Raw genomic sequence first — 23,329 nt, 5'->3', positions numbered from 1 at the left:
GCTATTATTATTGTCAAACCATGCAAGAAAGCTGAAATGTTATGTTAAGAAAGATTAAATTAGCAGTTCAACGACTTTATGACCATGACAAACGAGACAGTACAGAAAGGGTAAGAAAAGAATGCTAAAATGATCCTTGAAAGACACGTAGAACATCAAATTAGCAGAGGGCTCCCGTCAAGTGTTTTTTCACTATTTTTTTCATAGGATTCCATATAGGTTGCCACAAAGTTGACATGGTCGCACTAGTAGAAAACAGGGCTTTGGTTGAGGTCTGGCCAACCCATTAGTTCCGGTTCAGTCACGAACCGGGACCCATGGGGCATACGTCTCGGTTCGTGCGGACAGGGGGCCGGCCGGGCCTCGTGGGGCATTGGTCCCAGTTCGTCTGGACCCATTTGTCCCGGTTCCAGGCACGAACCAGGACCAATGGGCCTCGCTCCTGGCCCACACCCATTGGTCCCGGTTCGTGGCTGGAACCGGGACCAAAGGGTGGCCTTTAGTCCCGGTTCCAGCCACGAACCGGGACCAATGAGGTGCCTATATATACCCCCTCGCCCGCGAGTAGAGCACTCCACTGCTCTGTTTTTCTGGCCGGCGAGGGGAGGGCATTTGGGTGCGCTAGCTCACCTCCTATGCACATTAGGTGTTCGATGAAATGCCCGAGTCACACTAGTTAAGCTTTCTCCTCTCCAAACTCGGCCTCCAAGCTTTATTTTCCTCAAGATTTGTCTAGGTTTAGCGGTCCGTCACGTCCCGGCCCCGTCTTCACCGCCGTTGATCGCCCGCGCCGATCTCGTTGTTGGCACCACCGTGGTGAGCCTCTTGTTCTTATCTTATTTCTGAAAGGAAAAAATTCTTACTTGTATGATTAGATAGATACTTGTCTAATTTTCTTACTTTTATTATTGCTTGTTATTATATAGTGCAATGGTTTTGGTATCCGCTCCCGTCTGCCCTCGTCATGTCTATGATTCGGATGTGGTATATATTATCTTTTATAACTATTTGGTTAATTTATTGTTTATGACAATTATGCCGACCAACGTGACATAGATTTTATTTTTCTACGAGGTATGTGAACCGGAAATTCCAACTGACCGTTGTAGAGAGGTTAAATTTAGTTGAAAAAGAAAACAATTACTTGAAGGAAAAATAAAAAAAATTGAGGAGGAGAAGATGATATTGGAGTTGCATGTTGCGGATGTCGTCGATGATCACAAGATCAAGACGGATGCAATGCGCTTGAACATTATAAAATATGCCATTCATACCGAGGCTTGGTATCATTATGCCGTTCGATCAGTTGTTACCTTGGTTACGATTATGATCGCATTTGTTGTTGTATTGAAATGTTTTACATAGTTTCAATATATGGTTTAATTAGATGCTCTGGAGAGCTAGCTATATGTTGTTCAATGAGAACTATGTATGTACTTTGGTTTTAACGTGATGATGAACTTCTATAAATTTGGTCACTTATTTATCCATGATGTTCTGTAATGGCTTTTGACACACTTAATTATATATAATGCACGCAGATCAACCGGCAATGGATGTATGGTGACAGACACACCTCCGAGTATGTTAAGGGCGTGCATAATTTTCTTGAAGTGGCTGAGGCAAACAAGCAGAATGGTTTTATGTGCTGTCCATGCCCCATTTGTCGGAATACGAAGTCTTACTCTGACCGGAAAATCCTTCACACCCACCTGCTTTATAAGGGTTTCATGCCACACTATAATGTTTGGACGAGGCACAGAGAAATAGGGGTTATGATGGAAGACAACGAAGAAGAAGAGGAAGTTGATAACTATGTGCCCTCGGAATACGATGATGCTGCAACGGGGGAAGCTGCTAAAGATCAAGAGGAACAGACGATATTATGCCCGATGATGATGTCCGTCGGGTCATTGTTGATGCAAGGAGACAGTGCGAAAGTCAAAAGGAGAAACTGAAGTTCGATCGCATGTTAGAGGATCACAAAAAAGGGTTATACCCCAATTGTGAAGATGGCAACACAAAACTCGGTACCGTACTGGAATTGTTGCAGTGGAAGGCAGAGAACGCTGTGTCTGGCAAGGATTTGAGAAGCTACTGAAAATATTGAAGAAGAAGCTTTCAAAGGATAACGATTTACCCGACAGTACGTACGCAGCAAAGAAGGTCGTATGCCCTCTAGGATTGAAGGTGCAGAAGATACATGCATGCCCTAATGACTGTATCCTCTACCGCGGTGCGTACGAGGATTTAAACGCATGCCCGGTATGCGGTGCATTGCGGTATAAGATCAGACGAGATGACCCTGGTGATGTTGACGGCGAGCCCCCCGGGAAGAGGGTTTCTGCGAAGGTGATGTGGTATGCACCTATTATACCGCGGTTGAAACGTCTGTTCAAAAACGAAGAGCATGCCAAGTTGATGCGATGGCACATGGAGGACCGTAAGAAAGACCGGAAGTTGAGAGCACCCGCTGACGGGTCGTAGTGGAGGAAAATCGAGAGAAAGTACTGGGCTGAATTTGCAGGTGACCCAAGGAAAGTATGGTTTGGTTTAAGCGCGGATGGCATTAATCCTTTCGGGGAGCAGAGCAGCAATCAAAGCACCTGGCCAGTGACTCTATGTATGTATAACCTTCCTCCTTGGATGTGCATGAAGCGGAAGTTCATTATGATGCCAGTTCTCATCCAAGGCCCTAAGCAACCCGGCAACGACATTGATGCGTACCTAAGGCCATTAGTTGAAGAAATTTTACAACTGTGGAATTGAAACGGTGTACGTGTGTAGGATGAGCACAAACAGGAGGAATTTAACCTGCACGCGTTGCTGTTTGTAACCATCAACGATTGGCCCGTTCTTAGTAACCTTTCAGGACAGACAAAAAAGGGATACCATGCATGCACGCACTGTTTAGCTGACACCGAAAGTATATACCTGGACAAATGCATGAAGAATGTGGTCCTGGGCCATCGTCGATTTCTTCGGACCAACCATCAATGTCGAAAGAAAGGCAAGCATTTCAAAGGCGAGGCTGATCACCAGAAGAAGCCCGCCATGCGTACCGGTGATCACATACATGCTATGGTCAATGATTTACACGTAATCTTTGGAAAGGGTTCCAGCGGACTATCTGTTCCGAATGACGCTGAGGGACGCGCACCCATGTGGAAGAAGAAATCTATATTTTGGGACCTACCCTACTTGAAAGACCTAGAGGTCCGCTCTTCAATCGATGTGATGCACGTGACGAAGAACCTTTGCGTGAACCTGCTAGGCTTCTTGGGCGTGTATGGGAAGACAAAAGATACACCGGAGGCACGAGAGGACCTGCAACGTTTGCACGAAAAAGACGGCATGCCTCCAAAGCAGTATGAAGGTCCTGCCAACTACGCTCTTACCAAAGAAGAGAAGGAAATCTTCTTTGAATGCCTGCTTAGTATGAAGGTCCCGTCTGGATTCTCGTCGAATATAAAGGGAATAATAAATATGCTAGAGAAAAAGTTTCAGAACCTAAAGTCTCATGACTGCCACGTGATTATGACGCAACTGCTTCCGGTTGCATTGAGGGGGGTTCTACCGAAAAACATCCGATTAGCCATTGTGAAGCTATGTGCATTCCTCAAAGCAATCTCTCAGAAGGTGATCGATCCAGAAATCATACCAAGGCTAAGGAGTGATGTGGCGCAATGTCTTGTCAGTTTCGAGCTGGTGTTCCCACCATCCTTCTTCAATATCATGACGCACGTCCTAGTTCATCTAGTCAACGATATCGTCACTCTGGGCCCCATATTTCTACACAATATGCTCCCTTTGAGAGGTTCATCGGAGTCCTAAAGAAATATGTCTGCAACCGCGCTAGGCCAGAAGGAAGCATCTTCATGGGCCATCAAACAGAGGATGTCATTGGGTTTTGTCTTGACTTCATTCCTGGCCTTAAGAAGATTGGTCTCCCTAAATCGCGGTATGAGGGGAGACTGATTGGAAAAGGCACGCTTGGAGGGGACTCAATAATATGCAGGGACGGGCATTCTTGGTCTCAAGCACACTACACAGTTCTACAGAACTCTACCTTGGTGACCCCGTATGTCGAAGAACACAAGAACAGTCTGCACTCCAAACACCCGGAGCAATGTGACGACTGGATTACATGTGAACACATCAGGACTTTCGGCAGTTGGTTGGAAACATGTCTTAGAGGTGACAACACTGTTTGTGATGAGCTGTACTCGTTGTCCAGGGGACCATCTTCGACTGTATTGACTTACAAAGAATACGAGATAAATGGGAATACATTTTACACGATCGCCCAAGATCAAAAGAGCACCAACCAAAACAGCGGTGAGCAACCAAGAGGGGAAAGGACACATATTATGGTTACATAGTGGACATATGGGAACTTGACTACGGACATGATTTTAAGGTCCCTTTGTTTAAGTGCAAATGGGTCAATCTGTCAGGAGGCGGGGTACAGGTAGACGCACAGTACGGAATGACAACAGTGGATCTGAACAATCTTGGGTACACAGACGAACCGTTCGTCCTAGCCAATGATGTGGCGCAGGTTTTTTATGTGAAGGACATGTCTACCAAACCGAGAAAAAGAAAAGATAAGGAAGCGAACACATCATACGATGAGCCAAAGCGCCACATAGTTCTTTCAGGAAAAAGAGATATTGTGGGAGTGGAGGGCAAGACAGACATGTCCGAAGAATATGAAAAGTTTCATGAAATTCCTCCCTTCAAAGTCAAGTCTGACCCAAGCACCTTGATAAACGATGAAGATTATCCATGGTTACAGCGAAATAAGCAAAGGACACAAGCGAAGAAAAAGTGAATACTTTCTCTCCACAACTATTATGATGATGCCTTTGATCTAGAATATAACTGCAGTTACATGTGAAGAAATGAAATGCCTGTTGTAACAGACGAGTTTCCGTATGAAACCCTGATACCTCGAAACAGATTGTCCGTTTTGTACACGAAGTACATCCAGTTTTTGCCGTAACCCTCTCAACTCTTTAGCACATGCTATGTGGGTATAATGATGATGCCATGCCAACTTTCAACCTTTTCAGAGTTCATTTGAAATGCTTTTCAATTTCAGGGTCATATAGCTCAAAAAAATCAGTAAATGCATGAAAAATAACAAATGAAGTCAGAAAGGGTTGAAAATTGACGATGTGGCTTTGAATGGTGCATTTTGAACACACAAAAAGTCTGGAGTTCAAATAAGTTAAAAAATGCAATCCCTTTGTAATAGATGAGTTTTCGTCCGAAACCCTGATACCTCAAAATAGATAGTCCGTTTGGTACACGAAGTGCATCCAGTTTTTGCCGTAACCCTCTCAACTTTTTTGCACATGCTATGTGGGTGAAACGATGATGCCATGCCAACTTTCAACCTTTTCAGAGTTCATTTGAAATGCTTTTCAATTTCAGGGTCATTTAGCTCAAAGAATGAACTAATATAAAAAAGAATGAACTGGAAAACTTTTATGAAACTCTAATAGCAAAAATAATAAACTAAAAGAATGAACTAGAAAACTTTAATGAAACTGTAATAGAAAAAAGAATGAACTAGAAAACTTTAATGAAACTGTAATAGCTAAAGGAATCAATCAAAAAGCTTTTATAAACCTCTGGTATTATTGAATGTAAAATTATATAAAATTTATGCAACTAAAATAATCAAAGTATTTTCTGTTCAAAACATTAAAAGCAAAAAGATTTTTCATAAAATAAATAAAAAAGCAAAAAAGAAAATAAAATAAATAAGTAGAAACAAAATAAAATAAATAAGTAGAAACAAAATAAACTTTAATATATAAGTAGAAACAAAATAAACTTTAATAGAGTAAATAAAAATAGCAATAGTAAGTATTTTGTTGTAAGTAGAAACAAAATAAAATAAATAAAGCAACAAAAAAACAAAAAAAGTGCCACCTACTAAGCCACCACGGCCTGAATACGACTAGAAACCCAACCATGGGCCAGGATTCAGGCCCGCAGCAGGCCCAGTAGGCCCACAGGCACATAGTCACAGATTAGGCCTGAAAGCCTGCAGTTGAGAGGAGCTCGAGAGGGTGGGCGCAGCAGCGCTTATAAACCACTCTTGAGCTCTCTCAACTAGCGAAGTGGGACTAAACTTTTGGCCGCGACGCGGGCAGCACAAGGCCTTTGGTCCCGGTTGGTGGCACCAACCTGGACTTGGCCCCCCTTTTAGTCCAGGTTGGTGCCACCAACCGGGACCAAAGGCCTCTGCTTCCCGCCCTTTGGGCTGCTGAAAAGAGACCTGTGGTCCCGGTTGGTGGCACCAACCGGCACTAAAGGGGTGCTTTGGTCCCGGTTGATGCTACGAACCGGGACCAATGCTCCGTCTATATAAGCAACACTTGTGAAATTTTCGTTTCACTTCTTCTTCCCACCGCCCCGACGACGCCGCTAGGCTCTTCCTATGCCCCGACGACGCCGCACCCCTGCCTCCGACGCCCTCGTCACCGTGCGCACCCTGCCCCGACGCCGTCGCCGCACGCCGCTGCTACCTCTTGAGCACTGCGTTGGTTTTCCCTTGAGGAGGAAAGGGTGATGCAGTAGGAGGCTACGCGCGAGTCCCTCGCACCTACACAAAACAAATAAATCCTTGCAACCAACGCGATAAGGGGTTGTCAATTCCTACATGGTCACTTACGAGAGTGAGATCTGATAGATATGATAGGATAATATTTTTGGTATTTTTATGATAAAGATGCAAAGTAAAATAAAAGCAAAGTAAAAAGCAACGGAAGTAACTAAGTGTTGGAAGATTAATATGATGAAGATAGACCCGGGGGCCATAGATTTCACTAGTGGTTCTCTCAAGAGCATAAGTATTTTACGGTGGGTGAACAAATTACTGTTGAGCAATTGACATAATTGAGCATAGTTATGAGAATATCTAGGTATGATCATGTATATAGGCATCACGTCCGAAACAAGTAGACCGACTCCTGCCTGCATCTACTACTATTACTCCACACATCGACCGCTATCCAGCATGCATCTAGAGTATTAAGTTCATAAGAACAGAGTAACGCTTTAAGCAAGATGACATGATGTAGAGGGATAAATTCATGCAATATGATAAAAACCCCATCATGTTATCCTCGATGGCAACAATACAATACATGCCTTGCTGCCCCTACTGTCACTGGGAAAGGACACCGCAAGATTGAACCCAAAGCTAAGCACTTCTCCCATTGCAAGAAAGATCAATCTAGTAGGCCAAACCAAACTGATCGAAGAGACTTGCAAAGATAACCAATCATACATAAAAGAATTCAGAGAAGATTCAAATATTGTTCATAGATAATCTTGATCATAAACCCACAATTCATCGGTCTCAACAAACACACCACAAAAGAAGATTACATCGAATAGATCTCCACGAGAGAGGGGGAGAACATTGTATTGAGATCCAAAAAGAGAGAAGAAGCCATCTAGCTAATAACTATGGACCCGAAGGTCTGAGGTAAACTACTCACACTTCATCGGAGAGGCTACGGTGTTGATGTAGAAGCCCTCCGTGATCGATGCCCCTTCCGGCGGAGCTCCGGAACAGGCCCCAAGATGGGATCTCGTGGGTACAGAAGGTTGCGGCGGTGGAATTAGGTTTTTGGCTCCGTATCGGATCATTTGGGGGTACGTAGGTATATATAGGAGGAAGGAGTACGTCGGTGGAGCAACGTGGGGACCACGAGGGTGGAGGGCGCGCCCAGGGGGTAGGCGCGCCACCCTACCTCGTGGCTTCCTGGTGGCTTTCTTGACGTAGGGTCCAAGTCTCATGGATCATGTTCGTTCCGAAAATCACGTTCCCGAAGGTTTCATTCCGTTTTGACTCCGTTTGATATTCTTTTTCTGCGAAACTCTGAAATAGGCAAAAAACAGCAATTCTGGGCTGGGCCTCCGGTTAATAGGTTAGTCCCAAAAATAATATAGAAGTGAATAATAAAGCCCAATAATGTCCAAAACAGAAGATAATATAGCATGGTGCAATCAAAAATTATAGATACGTTGGAGACGTATCAGCCGCCCCTGCTCCGACGTCGTCGCCGCGCGTGCCCCTACCCCGACGCCGTCGCCGCGCCGCCTCGCGTCGTCACCGCCCCGGTCCGCGCCGCCCCTGCCCCTACGCCGTCGACGTGCCGCACCTGCCCCGACGCTGTCGCCGCCCCGGTCCGCGCCGCTCCGCGCTAGGTCCGGCCGGCCTCCTCCGTATATGCATTTGTTTCATATATGTTGATGATGATATGATGATGTTTTTTTCATATATGTATTATTTTTTATTTAAGTTGTTAGTATATATCGATTTTAGGTTAGTGCATTTTAGGTTAGTAGATATCGATTTTAGGTTAGTAGATATTGAGGAATTAAAATAAGGAAAGAAGAAAAGAGGAAGAAGGAAGACGAAGAAAAATAAGAAGAGAAAGAACAAGAAAAAAAAGAGAAGGAGAAGGAATAGAAGAGAAGAAGAAAAAAATAGATTTAATCTATTTTTTCTTCTTCTCTTCTATTCCTTCTTCTCCTTTTTTTCTTCTTCTGCTTTTTTTTCTTCTTCTCCTCGAACCCTCGGGAACTAGGGTAGAGGGTCGAGGGTCACCGAGGGGTCGAGGGTCGTCGAGGGGTCGAGGGTCGAAGGTTCGAGGGTAGAGGGGTCGAGGGTTCGAGGGTCGTGGGGTCGAGGGTTCGAGGGTCGATGGGTCGAGGGTCCAGGGTTCGAGGGTCGCCGAGGGGCCGAGGGTTCGAGGGTCGAGGGTCATCGAGGGGTCGAGGGGTCGACGTTCGAGGGTCGAGGGGTCGAGGGTTCGAGGGTTGTTGAAGGGTCGAGGGTTCGAGGGTCGAGCGGTCGAGGGTTCGAGGGTCGTCGAGGGGCCGAGGGTTCGAGGGTCGTCGAGGGGCCGAGGGTTCGAGGGTCGAGGGTCGTCGAGGGGTCGAGGGTCGAGGATCGCCGATGGGTCGAGAGGTTGCCTAGTGTCAAAGTATTGAAGAAATCCATGGCTTCATCATTAGCCGGAAGTAACCGGGGCATGATGGTACGAAGTTCTCCAAAGTTATTCTGGAACGGAGTCCCGGATAGGATAATCCGCCTTTTGCTATGAATTTCAGCAAAGGCCTTCCAAATAGCGATATTCGGAAGGCTCTTGCTGAACTTTGTACCAAAAAGTGTATTATCCCATCTGGGACTCCGTTCCAAAATAACTTTGGAGAGCTTCGTACCATCATGCGCCTGTTACTTTCGCCTAATGATGAAGACATGGTTTTGTTGAATCCTTTGACACTATACAAACGTGACATGAGGGGGTCGAGGGTCGGGAACTAGGGTAGAGGGTCGTGGATCGCCGAGCGGTCGAGGGTCGTGAACTAGTGCAGAGGGTCAAGGGTCGCCGAGGGGTCGAGGGTCGAGGGTCGTCCAGGGGTCGAGGGTCGTGAACTAGTGTAGAGGGTCGAGGGTCGCTGAGGGGTCTTCTATATGTCACGTTGTCTGTCAAAGTACTGAAGAAATCCATGGCTTCATCATTTGCCGGAAGTAACCGGGGCATAATGGTACGAAGTTCCGCAAAGTTGTTCTGGAACGGAGTCCCGGATAGGATAATCCGCCTTTTGGTATGGATTTCAGCAAAGGCCTTCCAAATAGCGATATTCGGAAGGCTCTTGCTGAACTTTGTACCAAAAAGCGAATTATCCTATCTGGGACTCCGTTCCAGAACAACTTTGAAGAGCTTCGTACCATCATGTGCCTGTTACTTTCGCCTAATGATGAAGACATGGTTTTGTTGAATCCTTTGACACTAGACAAACGTGACATGAGGGGGGCGAGGGTTGGGAACTAGGGTAGAGGCCACTAATATGATTCCTTGTTGTGGTTAGCTAGCTAGGTCTATGTTTGCCACTAATATATACATCTGTCATGTTTGTATATTAATTGCCATGTTGTAATATCTGCAGAAACTATGGAGCACCGAGACTTGGAAGCAGAACATGTGTTGGGGGACATAATCCTCGCCGGAGGTGATCTCATGTCGTATTTCAACGACACCGATGGTCTAGAAGGAGAGGGTGGAGCAGGCTACGGTGATCGAACAATGGAGGAGGAAGGACATCATTATGATGGCTCCGGTGACCGAATGCCGGTGGAAGAAGGACACCATGATGACGGCTCCGGTGACCGAACAGAGTCCGGCCAGGTATATATATTAATTAAGCCTGTGCTGACTATAGCTAATTGATGCATTAATTGTTTTGGTATGTACACATATTAACTCTCGTCTTTCTTCTTTTCTAGCCCTCCGGATCGAGCAAAACTTCGGTAACAAGACGAGGCCCGAAGAAAAAGTTGCGCCAGGATGAAAGATTCACAATCACACCAATCGCGCGAGATGGCCAACCGATTGAACCCATCCAGACCAAGGAAGCATTCTCTGCTCAGTGCGGGGTTCTTGTTAGGAACATGATCCCGATCAGCATCCATCAATGGACCTGCCGAAGCTACTGTAGGAGATATGCCCTAGAGGCAATAATAAATGATATTATTTATCTCCTAGTTCATAATTATGTTTATGTTCCATGCTATAACTGCTATGGTTCTCGAGTCTGCAATAACCACGAGGCTCGGAGGAAGACTCATATGCACGTGTGGAATAATAAACGGTAAAATGTATTCCTAGTCTGCCCTCTAAGACTAGCTCAAGTGTTGCATGATGGTTATGTTTTCCTGATCATGGGCATGTCTATGTCAGCAACCTTGAGGGCACAATGTTAAGAGAACATTTGTGTTGAATCGACCCGGATTGATGTTATGCTATGAGATTCATTCGTCACAAGTTTATTGGTACATAACACAGAGATGGTTAACGTTTGCATGATTCCTTAGACCATGAGAGTATCGAGTTTCTTCATGCTTGCTTCATGAACTTTGGGGTTTGTTAAACGTCATCCGTAAATGGGTGGCTATTACGGCGGCTTACGGGTTCATGGAAAAGTGTGTCAAGTAACTTGATAGCTCAAGATTGGGATTTGCTCCTCCGACGATGGAGAGATATCTCTGGGCCCTCTCGGTGTTACGGTATCCATCATCGTCTGGCCAGACACTTTGTGATTTGATCACGGGGATGCCGGAACACGATAACGAGAAAAGAGAACAATACCGGTAACGAGGTAACTAGCATAGTGGACAAGTTGTTGATCCACGGGAATGCCAACATGTCTCACCTCGGGTATTTGTAACATATCGCGAAGCAACAGGAATAGCACACGGCAACTGGAGATTCACTCGAATATTTATTCGTGTGGGTATAGGGGGTCAATATGGGTGTCCACGGCTCCGATGTTGATCATTGATCGGAAGGGGTTACGGGTCATGTCTATACTTCACCGAACCTATAGGGTCACACGCTTAAGGGTCATCTATCTGCTGAATACTAGACAGGGAGTCTGAGAGAAAATCACCGAAAAAGTTTCGGACACCGAAAAGTTTCGGACAGCGGAATCGTACCGCAGAGAGAGGTCATCGGATAAGTTTCGATGATACCGAAAAGTTGTTTCGGGATACACCATTAAGTTAAATTGGTTTCGGCACATGCCTGATAATTCTTGGAGGATGCCAGAATCATTCTGGAAGCTTTTTGGAATTTTTTGAGATAAAAACCGGAAATGTTCCGGAGCTGCCGGAGCCACTTCAGATGCGTTTCGCAGATGAAAATCACTAAAACCGGAATTGTTTCGGAACGCGTTGAAAATCATTTTAGTGGGTACTGGAAATGTTCTCAGCCCACATAAATATTTTCAGTTCGATCAGACGCTGAAAAATGTCGTCGTGAATAGTGAAAATCAGCTTTATGGTTACTTTATGGAAAGCCACCTTTTGGGGCTTTGCTCCAAAAGATCTTGGGGATGACATGGATGGATAGGAGCCATTTTTTGGGCCCCTCATGGGGGTGTGGCCGGCCACATGGGGTATCCCCCCTTGGGGACCCTCTTATTCCTTGGTTTCACTCCTAGGTCCTTGTGGAAGGACTTCATTCATGTGCATTTTGGGTTTTTTGTGAAACTACCCTGCCCCCTTGGGATTTCCTATAAATAGAGGTGGAGGGGCAGCCCTCCACACTCATCCCTTGCTCTCATACACATGCCATGCATTATCTGGCTTCTTCTCTCCCTCCCACGAAAAGAGTTTCGTAGAGCCGTAAGGCTGTCTGGGTTCCGGCAGGAACTAGTTCTGGACGGCGAAGCCCTGCCGGATAGATGACACCGTATGTGTGCAACTCTGTAGAGAGATCGTAGTTTCGGTCTTAGTTCGTGAGTGCCTCCCGAAGGGCTGTCCGTGTGACCGTCCGAGTTCGAAGGTCCTCCCGAAGGGCTGTCCGAGTGACCGTTCGAGTTTCGAAGGTCCTCCCGAAGGGCTGTCCGCGACACCGTCCGGGGGGCTGTTCGACTGCCTCCCGGAGGGCTGTCTGAGGAGCAGATGAAGGTATACAACCTCGCGGTTGGGAGGTTGTAAATCCTAGCTGCGGGGATCTGCACCGCCGATCGTCATCGACTCTACTTCCCGCTGCGCTACGAGTCGGTAACGAAAAAGATCAAACCATATATGCAGTCTCCATAGTGGTCCTGGGCTGGTGCGTAGGTCGGATATTTTTTGTTTTCTGCTGCGTTCCCCTACAGCTACTCCCGAAGCTACCCCGCCATCTCAGCGGAGAAGCAGTGTGGCTTCCACCGAGCTGCTTTAGGAGCCTGTCTTCACGGCTCCTGCTAGCTACCCCGTGGATGCTATCACGGTGTCTCAACATTGCCACCTTATGACGCAATGGCAGAACTTCAAAGACAAGGTGGTTGTCGGCTCTATTGCACCTCCTGAACCCGGCGGAACTTTTCACTGCCGTCCGATTCCAGGAGGATATGCTATTGTGATGGTGGACAAAATAGCGGAGGGATTTGAGGAGCTTGAGCTTGACCACCCTACCGGTGAAGGGGAGACTCGGCTGGTTCTGCTCTGAAGACTCCATGTCTATGGCGGAAGGAGCTCATCAAGGTTCCGAGCTGGACGCCTCCGCCTCCTCCTCCTCCGGCGAGTCAGGGCACTCCGCCTCCTCCTCCGGCGAGTGATCAGGGCACTCCGCCTCCTTCTCCGGCTCGTGGCGGCACTCCGCCTCCTTCTCCGCCTGCGCCGGCGCGTCCGAGCAGCCAGCCTCCTCCTTCTCTGCCTCGTCAGCAACGGCGGAAGAGACCCGCCGCCGCTCCGGCTGCTCTGGCGCGTCGTAGTCCTTCTTCTCCGCCTCGTAAGCAAGGAAAAAAGACAGCCACAGCCGCTCCGTCTGCCCCTGCGTCTAGCAGTACAGCCAGAGGTGGGAGGCAATACAGATTCGGTCCATCTCTCAAGCGTCTAGAGAAGTTACCATCCGAGAGGACCATGGAGGAAAACGCAAAGATCGTGGAAGCCGAAGTGAGGGACTTCTTTGAAACGGTGAAAGCAAAGAAACATCCACCTCCGGAGGAGAAGATAGATCCGGTGAAAGCAAAGCGCACTATCGATGCCCTGAAGAAACCACGAATTATTGAAAGGTCATATATGGAAGTGGAGTGGTCGGGAAATACTTGCAGTCATCGAAGGTTAGAAACAAAGAAGTGGGAAAAAATTCCCCAGCTCGGCGAACAAGTGAACTAATCGTGCCCCCCGCTCAAGGTGTCTAGCGATATCGTCGCTAATCATCTGGGGATCTTGCCGGTACCAATCCTGCAGATTACATGCACGACGATGATTCACATTTTGATATAATGGAGGTGGACGAATTCAGATACCAGTACGGGAAGCCTCTCATCAAAGATGGAAGTCCTGCTCTAACAACGATGATGCAAAGATTCCATGATTGGTACATGAAAACCTGCAGAGAGTCTGGGGGAAGGATACTTTGACGCTGAGAGTTAAAGAGGAGCACGACCTCGTTGGAATTGATCTGTTGTCTGTTCCATTTGAGGAGTTCTTCCAGTTTTTCAATCGAAAGGCCCTCGATAAATTAACGGTCACTTGCTACTGTCTTGCTACTGTCTGTAAGTACTAGTTCTGTCATTAAGTCTCTATATATAGCTCAGCTCTTTCATTGCATGTATATATAATTATCCTCACTATATTATGCAGATTGAAGACCGTCGAATGCAGAAAAGCAGAAATCTATGATATTGGGTTCATTAACACAAATCTCATAGATGAATTTACGGTTAAATTTCAACCCAAAGAAACCGAGGCCAACTTGCTACGATTGTTGCTCATAAATCAAAACAAAGATAAAATACTCTTTCCTTACAACTTCAAGTGAGTGTTACTGTCTTGTGCATATTCGCTTTCCCTTATTTCTCGAGGTTATAGTAATGTAATTGATGAGTTATGCATGCGTGCGCAGGTTCCACTATATTCTCCTAGAGATTAAGCTTGAGCAGGGACAAGTAACCGTCTTAGACTCGAGACGAAAAGATCCCGAGGACTGTGCCGACATGACTAAAATTCTCGAGAAGTAAGTTCAATTGGTCATTATCGCACCATATCGGCAACTTTGTTCATTTTCTGATATCAAGTAATTGTTTTCTTTGTCTCACGGGGTTTGGAAAGACTTCACCGCACAAGTTCCGGGACTGCCGGGGGAGCTGCGATTTACATACCCGAAAGTAAATACTACTAGCTAGCTACTTTCATCAATACCATTTATAATGCTTCATTATCAGTTTGATCGACCTCTATTTCTCGTAAAGTGCTTGTGGCAGGAAGCCGGGAATGATTTATGTGGATACTACGTCTACGAATTCATCTACAACGCGACGGACAAGAATAAGCGGGGCTACTCTAAAAGACAATATGAAGTGCGTAAGCAATAATATTCACAATTTTATTTTATTACCATCATTTGTGTTGAGTTTCATTCATATATATGTATTGACCCCCTTCTTCAAATTAGATGTGGCATATGTGGAATGAACTCCTACCACAAGATCGCATGCGAGCAGTTCAAGAGGAATTGGCGGGATTCTTTCTTGACCACGTCATCAATAAAGCCGGAGAATACCATGTGGAACTTGAGCTCAGATGTTAGGGTATTGTAAGAGATCTTACATTTTGATATATATGTAGCCAGTAGCGTCGGATAGATATACGAAAACTTGTTGTTCGACCAATCTCTGGGAGAAGGAGAGGTCAATCACTTCTCTTTGTATATATATGTTCATATGACGATCTTGTGTACTTAATGGTTTTCTTCATTGCTTACTAGCTAGCGTGTCAACTGCTCTCTATACGTATAGTACGTAGCGTCGACCAAGCACGGAGATAAGAGAGGACACTTCTTTCTATTAGCTAGCTAACACAATATATAAAACCCCTAAATTTACCCTACAAAACCCCCAAAACCCCCAACCCCCCCCCCCCCCCCCCCCTTCAAAAAAAACAAAAACCCCAACCCCTGAACTGCTGACGCGTGGACGCTTATTGGTTCCGGTTGGTGCTACCAACCGGGACCAAAGGCCCCCTTGCCTGGGCAAGCCAAAGCGGCCACGTGGAGCCCCAAATGTCCCGGTTCGTATAAGAACCGGGACTAAAGGTACTGGGCTTTAGTACCGACCCTTTAGTCCCGATTCAGGAACCGGGACAAATGGGCCTTATGAACCGGGGCAAATGGGCCTTTTTCTACTAGTGTCGTGCGTGTGCAGAAACACAAACCAGGTTGAAATCAAGTGTAATCCTAAAATCAGTTAAATGAATGCTATTTTTCCCAATGTGATGGTCTCACCCCGATTTCCATTTAAATAGACCAAGTTTGTACAAATGAGCACTCATTTAGATACAGCACTGAAATACAATGCATTGTTGTTTCTAGATATCTACCAAGTCATTTGAGACCACACTAAGAGACACAACATATTGGGAGTGGCCTTGGGTTGATGATTTCATTGCCATATCTGGTCAAGGAAATCCCTAGGTGGCTGGTTGGTTGAGGAGAAGCACACTAGGACTGTATTTGGTATCAAGGTCCTGTATTTGTTCTTTATTTAGGTGCTAATGATCTCTTGGGAAACACCAGGACCCCTAGTTCAGCTTGTCATTACATCCCAGTAGGATTTCAGTTAATAACTGAACATGTGTGGCGACACACTACCGGTATGTCAGGCATGCACTATAGTAGCATCAGAAGAAGGAGCGCAGACTCAAATCACGTATGGCCGTTAGCTATAATTAGCAAATGTCCTCTCATTCCTGCTGCCTCCTATTCCTAAATGCTTCTTCTATCCAGGTCACTAGCTTTTCTCTATTCTTCAGAGATGCCCTATTTGTATAGAGCAGAAAAGGGTACCTCACTGTAGATTTATGCTACTACGTGCTTGGGAGAGGATTCATGCAGTGGTATACATACCCACCCACAACACAATATAGTATTCTAGCCCAAGTGATCGTAGTGTCTTATGTCCTACATGCTAGAATGCATCTTCTTCTTATGGAACCAGACTAGTCCTAGAGTTGGTACCTACAATTATGTCGTGTGTCCTAGGACTAAATGATACTACCTCCATTACTAATAAACAGCACCACCATTACTCACGGCAGCAGCGCCTGTGTCACATTGGCCTCGCCAAGTGCCATTACCCACTAGCTACCTATTGGGTCACTAGCTAGTATGTTGCAGGGAAATATTTTCTCTTTGTTTCTAATTGATGTGGAGCCGTCACTTTTTGAAAAGTGGAATTGATTTCTATATAGGAAGAAAATGAAATGAATGGGTGATGTGAACCAACGCAGAATTGAGTGTCACATAAAATAAACATCGCAACATGCACGACCTCATCATATGTCCTCGGAAAACATAAAGAAAATCACCGCTCCCTTAGGATAATAGTACGTACATACTTTATGAACTGGATTGGGTTGCACTCGGCTAGTCGGCAAGTGAACAACTGAATAAACATATATTTTTCAATAGAAGAGACTCAATGAACCTTGGGTGCCTCTCTGACTCCCTTGATTCAGGAAAACATATTTTGAAATAGCAAAAGGCCGGCTTACAAAGACATCTACTCTTCAACAACACGGAGCAAGACGACAATGGTGGTTCTCTACTTACTAAAAAGATACTAGGTTACTGAACCATCCTATCTTCCAGCAGCAATGCGCGGGGCATCATCAAGTTGTCTTAAGTAGGTTTTTTTGAAACAAGATGTCTGAAGTAGGTGGCCCACTAGCTAGTTAATAATGTGAAAAAAATATCAGGTCGGTTCCATTCCCATAACCTGGACTGTAAAGATAAGATGCATGTGATTTATGTGGCGCTCGATCTCATAACTTGGACTTTAAAGATGACATGGAAGGTTGATGTCGCATCGAGGTGCAAATCCGACAGCACAACAACGGAATTGGCCAACTCTGGATGAACATGCACCCATTCAAATTAGCACAGATAACCTTCTAATGCAAACCACAGAACAAAGTGTGGACTAAGAGAAGACATAGCCAGCGGTGCTAAAACTGAGATAAGACCTTGCTGGCTTAAAAAACGTGTTCTCCTCCCCACTTGTATTATTGCATTATTTTTTTAATTGTTTGGATTGCTTGCCACATGTGTCATGTGGTATTATTACATTACTAGTTGTTTAAGCACGTAGAAAATCATGAATAAAGTTGCTACCCGGTATGCAACTTGTGACGTGTAATAAATCCTGCCTAGAATTATGAGATCGTTCAAAGTACCCCCGCACAAGCCCGGTGGATAAAAAGAACATGATAGTGTCGCAGATAAAAAAGGGTTTGTGTCCTCCATAACTGTCGTCTGTGCTTGTCTAGTCTAGAATCCACCGGTCTGTCAAAGTAGCCCGTCGTGAAGAAGTGAGTGTCCCCACAGCTTAATGTGGTAGATGTAAAGAAATGATCATTGCTTTCCCGCGGTCTTCTAATCCCGGATTGTATTCCATAGCCTTCTATTTTCTTCTTCTCCCATGTATCCCCTGAGCTTGCTTCTATGCTTTTCCGCACATGTGGCCTATTTGATTTCATCAAAAGAAGTTTGTGCCAGCTGGTAGCTTGTGGAGCTTGCCACTCCTTCCATGCACATTGAGGAACATATAAGTGCCTGAAATTATTGATACCTTGTTACGTGGTTGACTAGTATGTACTATATTTTATACCGACATTGTGATGGTAAGTAGTACAATTGTTAGTATACCAGTGAGCTTATAAAGCATATCTAACCGATCCCTTAAAAACCTTTAAAGGAGCAAAATAGGGAATTAACTGCATCTAACCAATCCCTCAAACCTTGATGAAGAGGTTGATTAATTTTACTCCTCGACATCAAAAGTGAGCCCCAAACTCTCAAATATACTTGCCCCGCGACGGCGAGATCACAAGTTTGGGCACCCTCTCTTCCCGCCTGAACGGTCACAAATTCCCGTCGCCGCCGCCACAACCCTATGCTCCCGATTCCTGCCAAAACGCAGAAGCAAGATTCTTCCGCCACCACGCCGGCCACCTCCACCGGCCCGATGCCCTAGAAACGACCCTTGCATCGCCGCCCGCACCAAGGATGAGGTTGGGCACCAAAAACCACCTTTGGGCCACCACACCAGCAACCAACGCCGATAGCAAGGTTGGTGACAAGGACATAGCATCTCTAGCGATGGCAGGCCGCCCTCCCGTTGCTCAAGCCACCGGCAAGCGAGCAAGGAAGCCGACAGTGTCACGACATCGCTCTCTGAGGAGGTGGCGAAGAAGAATAAGAAGAAGGCGGCTCTGGTGCCTCATCGTTGTCCTACACCTCATACCCCGTGTCTGGTCACCGGTGCCATCACCAAGGGCTATGGCAGCCAAGTAGTCGATAAAATGCCATCAAGGTAAAAAATGTATTTTCATTTCGGCTGGTGCATCAATTGTTGATTGCTTGCGGCCGTATTATAGACATGAACACGACTAAATTCTTGTCATCTCTGGAGGAGTAACATATGCTTGTCCTTGATGAGCTCAACTATGACTCGATGTTTTCTCAGCAACAAGAGCGTGACGAGGATTGTGAGCCCGAAGTGGAGGAGGATGAGGAGGAGTAGGAAGCCGAGGCCGAGGAAGAGGGGGTTGAAGAGGTTGACGTTCCCATGGAGACACAATCAAGCGTGAAGGCACCCACATATTGCAGAAGACAAATACAATAGCTTGCAGCAATACAATCTTTCCGTCAACCCAATGATACTAGCTTATGTTTCAGACTTCGGATGCAAATCGACGGACAGGGATTTTTTTTTTTTGACTGAAACCAGAAATTTTCAGGCGCCTGTCACATAGTCCTACTTTTTTCCCTATCGATTTCGCAGGATCATCAGTGTCGCGCTTGCATTTTAATTGCATACATACATACATACAGTGACATGTAAGGTCGTAGGACTGTCGTACTAGTACGCATATGTGTGGTCCCTTGACCGAACTGTACCTAACCTAAGAGTATCTCCAACAGACGCGCAACACCCAGCGCGCTAAAATAACCTTTACAACACCGAAATAGCACCTTTTTGCACGCAGCAGAGCGCTGGCTCCAGCGGCCGATGCAAAATATTGCGCACGCGAGCCGCTCCAGGAGGCGCTCCAAAAAAACGGCGCGCGCGCCCAGCACAAACAACATTTGCCACTCACATAAAACCAAGAAGATCAAACACATAAAAAGTAAATCAACAATAAATAGTTTAATTTATACCAGTACAACAAATAGTTCAACAATACAATTTCAAACATACATACAAATCACTAGTTTTGTCGGCCATTCCATGCCCACCACTCCCCGATTAGATCCTTTTGAAGATCATCATGCTTTCGGCACGTCGAATGGCATGAGAGGAGGCAACAAATTGGGCCACCCTTGCAGCCATCCGCCGCACTCACGCGGGACGTCCCAGGAGCTCATACGAGAGTAGTATAAATCTTGGCCATGCTCATTCTTGATGATCATGTTATGCACTATCACACAAGCGTGCATGATGTACCAAAGGATCTTTTGATCCCAAAATCTAGCATGTCCTCTCACAATAGCAAATTGGGCTTGCATATTCCCAAAATCTCTCCACATCTTTCCTAGCCGCCGCCTGAGCATTGTGGAAATCAAGATTTTTCTTACCTTCTGATTTTTTTAATGGCTTCACAAATATTTGCCACTTTGGGTAGAGGCCATTCGCAAGATAGTATCCATAGTGGTGCCTGATTAAGAACGTTGATGTCATCAAAGATCCAGGCATTCCAAAAAAAGAATGCCAAATCCAACTCTCTTGATCAGCCACCGCTTCAAGGATTATAGTGAACCCTTTTTCTGGCCGTGGAATTGTCCATGCCATGCCTTAGGACAGTTCTTCCAACTCTAATGCATGCAATCTATTGAGCCAAGCATACCTGAAAACCCGCGAGCTTTGTTCATCTCCAAAAGCCTTGTGGCGTCTTCAGCATTGGGAGCTCTCAAATACTCTGTACCAAGCACTTGCACAATTTCGACTGTGAAGCGCATGACACACATGATGGCTTGACTCTCACCCATGGCCAAGTGGTCATCAACTAGATCAGCCGGAATACCGTATGCCAACATACGCAAAGCGGCTGTCACCTTTTGAAAGGTGCTATGCCCGAGTTCTCCGTTGGCATTCCTCCTTTGTTGAAAACTGATCATGGCTTGCCAGTTTCTCTTTCATGCCCCTGAACAACTCGATGCTCATCCTAAAACGGCACGGGATTATCCACAATATAGTGCCTGATCAATTTGTAGTCAGCATCGACCTTATCCCTCCAAATTTTCTAATGACCCACAACTGAACCACCGTGCTTTGGCTTTTTGTTGATGTGCATAGCTAGGATCACTGCAAGGTGCTCCTCCTCTTCAATATCAAACACCTTGTGGGTGCCGAGCGGCAGTGGGCGGCCGGGCACTGTTCGTCGGAGGAATGGCGCGCTTGAAGGGCGGCGGCAACTAGAGGAGGTGGAGGAAGCAGCGGCGGCTTGGGATAGGCCTAGGAAGTGCCGTCGGGTCACCGGAGCAAATGGGGAGGTGTGGACGGCGGCGCCAGCGCCTGGATATGGAGGTTGGTGGAAGTCGCGCCGAGTCATCGCTCTCAAGCGCGCGGGAGAGGGCGCGCGAAATAAGCGGCGCGCGATGTCGTTTCGCTCCGTTCGCTGAACCAATTATACCGCGCGCGTGTTTTTTGCGCCTCCGCTGGAGCACCCGGAACGGCTGCGCGCGCAAATATATCGATTTTTCCAGCGCGGCGCTAATATCGCGCGCCTGTTGGAGATGCTCTAACACCACCGTTGAATATATTTTGTATAGGTAGTGTATCGCATGTGTATGTAGGATCATCTCCTACCTAGCCCCGCCTCCTAGTTTCCATGTATAGTCGAGGCCGTGTGCTGCTCATTGTAAATATATACGTGCGTGTATGCACCGAATCAATTCAGAGTTGCATTGCCAAACAATATGGTATCGGTTTCCCTTCCACGATCCCTTTCCTAAGCTTCCGCTCCCACAACCCACAACCCTAGCCACTTCCCTCCATCCCCATGGCCTCACCCGGATCATCCTCCTCCGGTTCCACCAACAACAACCCGTTCGCCGGTCCCGATCCCGTCCTCATTAACGATCTTGACATCCATCGCCCTTTCCCCGTGTGCCTTGATCACTCTAGCTCCACCTACTACGCCTGGAAAACATATTTCTCTCTAGTGTTCCGCGAGTATCATCTTCATGATCACGTCGATGGTTCCGTTGATTTCAGTCTCATGCTTGTTGATGAAGAGTGGACGACCATCGATGCTATGCTCATTCGTTGGTTCTACCTCACCATCTCCCGTGATCTCTTCCACACGGTGGTCACCGACGGGGATGACGCCCTCGCCGTTTGGACCAAACTCAACGGGCTCTTCACCGACAACCAACTCCAACGTCGGGTTTTTCTTCAGCAAGAATTTTTTGGGTCTCATCAACTAGATTCATCCATCGATGATTATTGCATGCGTCTCAAGAAACTTACAGATGAGCTCCGTGACCTTGGCGAAACCATCTCCGACGACCTCCTCCTCAGCACCCTCACCGCTGAGCTCAATGAGGAGTTCGGCAACGCTGCCTCGAACCTCACCTTGATCCCGGAGCCAACCTTTCCCATGGTCGTGGCTTATTTGCGTCTGGAGGAGCTTCGCATGAAGATGACGGAAACCAGGGCTACCCACACCGCCCTCACCGCCGGGACATCCCGCGGCGGCCCACCACCGCCGTCTCCGCAGGCGCCTGCCGCGCCGCGGTTCCCTCCACCGGCGGCTCCCTACGGGCAGTACCCGCCGCCCGCGGCCTTCTTCCAGGGGCCGCCGCCCCAGCCGGCCTCCTCTGATCACCGCCGTGGTGGGCGTCGCGGTCGGAAGGGCAACGGCCAAGGCGGCCAGCCTCGCCAGCAGCAGGCCACCGCGCCCTGGGCCGCGGCCCGTAACCCGTGGATGGGCCTGGTGCATGCGTACATCATGCCAGTGCCCCGTCCGCCCGCTCCCGGCCTCCTGGGCACGTGTCCCGTCTCGCACCAGGCGCTGATCACCGCGCCCCAGCATGCGTCGCACGCCGCGCTCCCGTCAGCGCCGTCCATCGCGCCCCCGCCAGCGCCCTATGCCGCGGCGCCGTACGCCGCGCTGCCTCCGGCCCCTTACGCCGCCCTACCGTCTGCGCCCCACTCCCGCCGGCTCCATGGGACCCGGCCCTCCGTGCGGCGCTCCACTATGCCCCCTCGCCGGCCAACTACACGGGTAGTGGCGATTTGTACATGGACACCGGCGCCACCGCTCATATGGCTGCCAAGCCCGGTACTCTCCACACTTCTTATCCCGTCCATACTTCGAATCACATTACCGTCGGTGATGGATCATCACTTCCCATTACACTAATAGGCCATGCTTACTTTCCGTCTACATGCACACCGATATCGTAATCTAACAAACTTGTGTCTCCAGACCTCATTAAAAATCTTGTTTCCGTTCATTCTCTTACTCGTGAAAATCATGTTACCGTTGAATTTGACATGTGTGGTTTTTCTGTCAAGGACGCCCGTACCCAGATGGTGCTCCACCAATGTGATAGCCCCGACGAACTCTACCGGGTCCACCCACCCGCCTCCACCAACACATCTCCGGTCGCCCTCTCTGTCGGTGTGGACCTTTGGCATGCTCGCTTGGGACATCCCAACGACACCACTCCTCATCATATTCTTTGGAGTTTTTCTTTCACTTGTAATAAGACAGACGCTCACACTTGTCATGTGTGTCGTC

General features: G+C 47.1%; 1 protein-coding gene across 1 annotated transcript in view; it reads right to left on the bottom strand.

Annotated features, from left to right (window-relative positions):
- The window catches only part of LOC141026730 (uncharacterized), a 29,544-nt gene extending 8,974 nt beyond the window's left edge, over nucleotides 1–20,570 (bottom strand). The window contains exon 1 of the mRNA XM_073503577.1: nucleotides 20,429–20,570. Coding sequence (XP_073359678.1) covers nucleotides 20,429–20,570 — 142 coding nt within the window. The remainder of the gene's footprint in view (nucleotides 1–20,428) is intronic.
- Nucleotides 20,571–23,329: the final 2,759 nt, after the last annotated feature.

The sequence above is a fragment of the Aegilops tauschii genome, chromosome 7 (genome assembly GCF_002575655.3).
Source record: "Aegilops tauschii subsp. strangulata cultivar AL8/78 chromosome 7, Aet v6.0, whole genome shotgun sequence".
NCBI classification, from domain to species: domain Eukaryota; kingdom Viridiplantae; phylum Streptophyta; class Magnoliopsida; order Poales; family Poaceae; genus Aegilops; species Aegilops tauschii.
The sequence above is the reverse complement of the archived record's forward strand: the minus strand, read 5'-3'. Positions and strand labels throughout refer to the sequence as shown.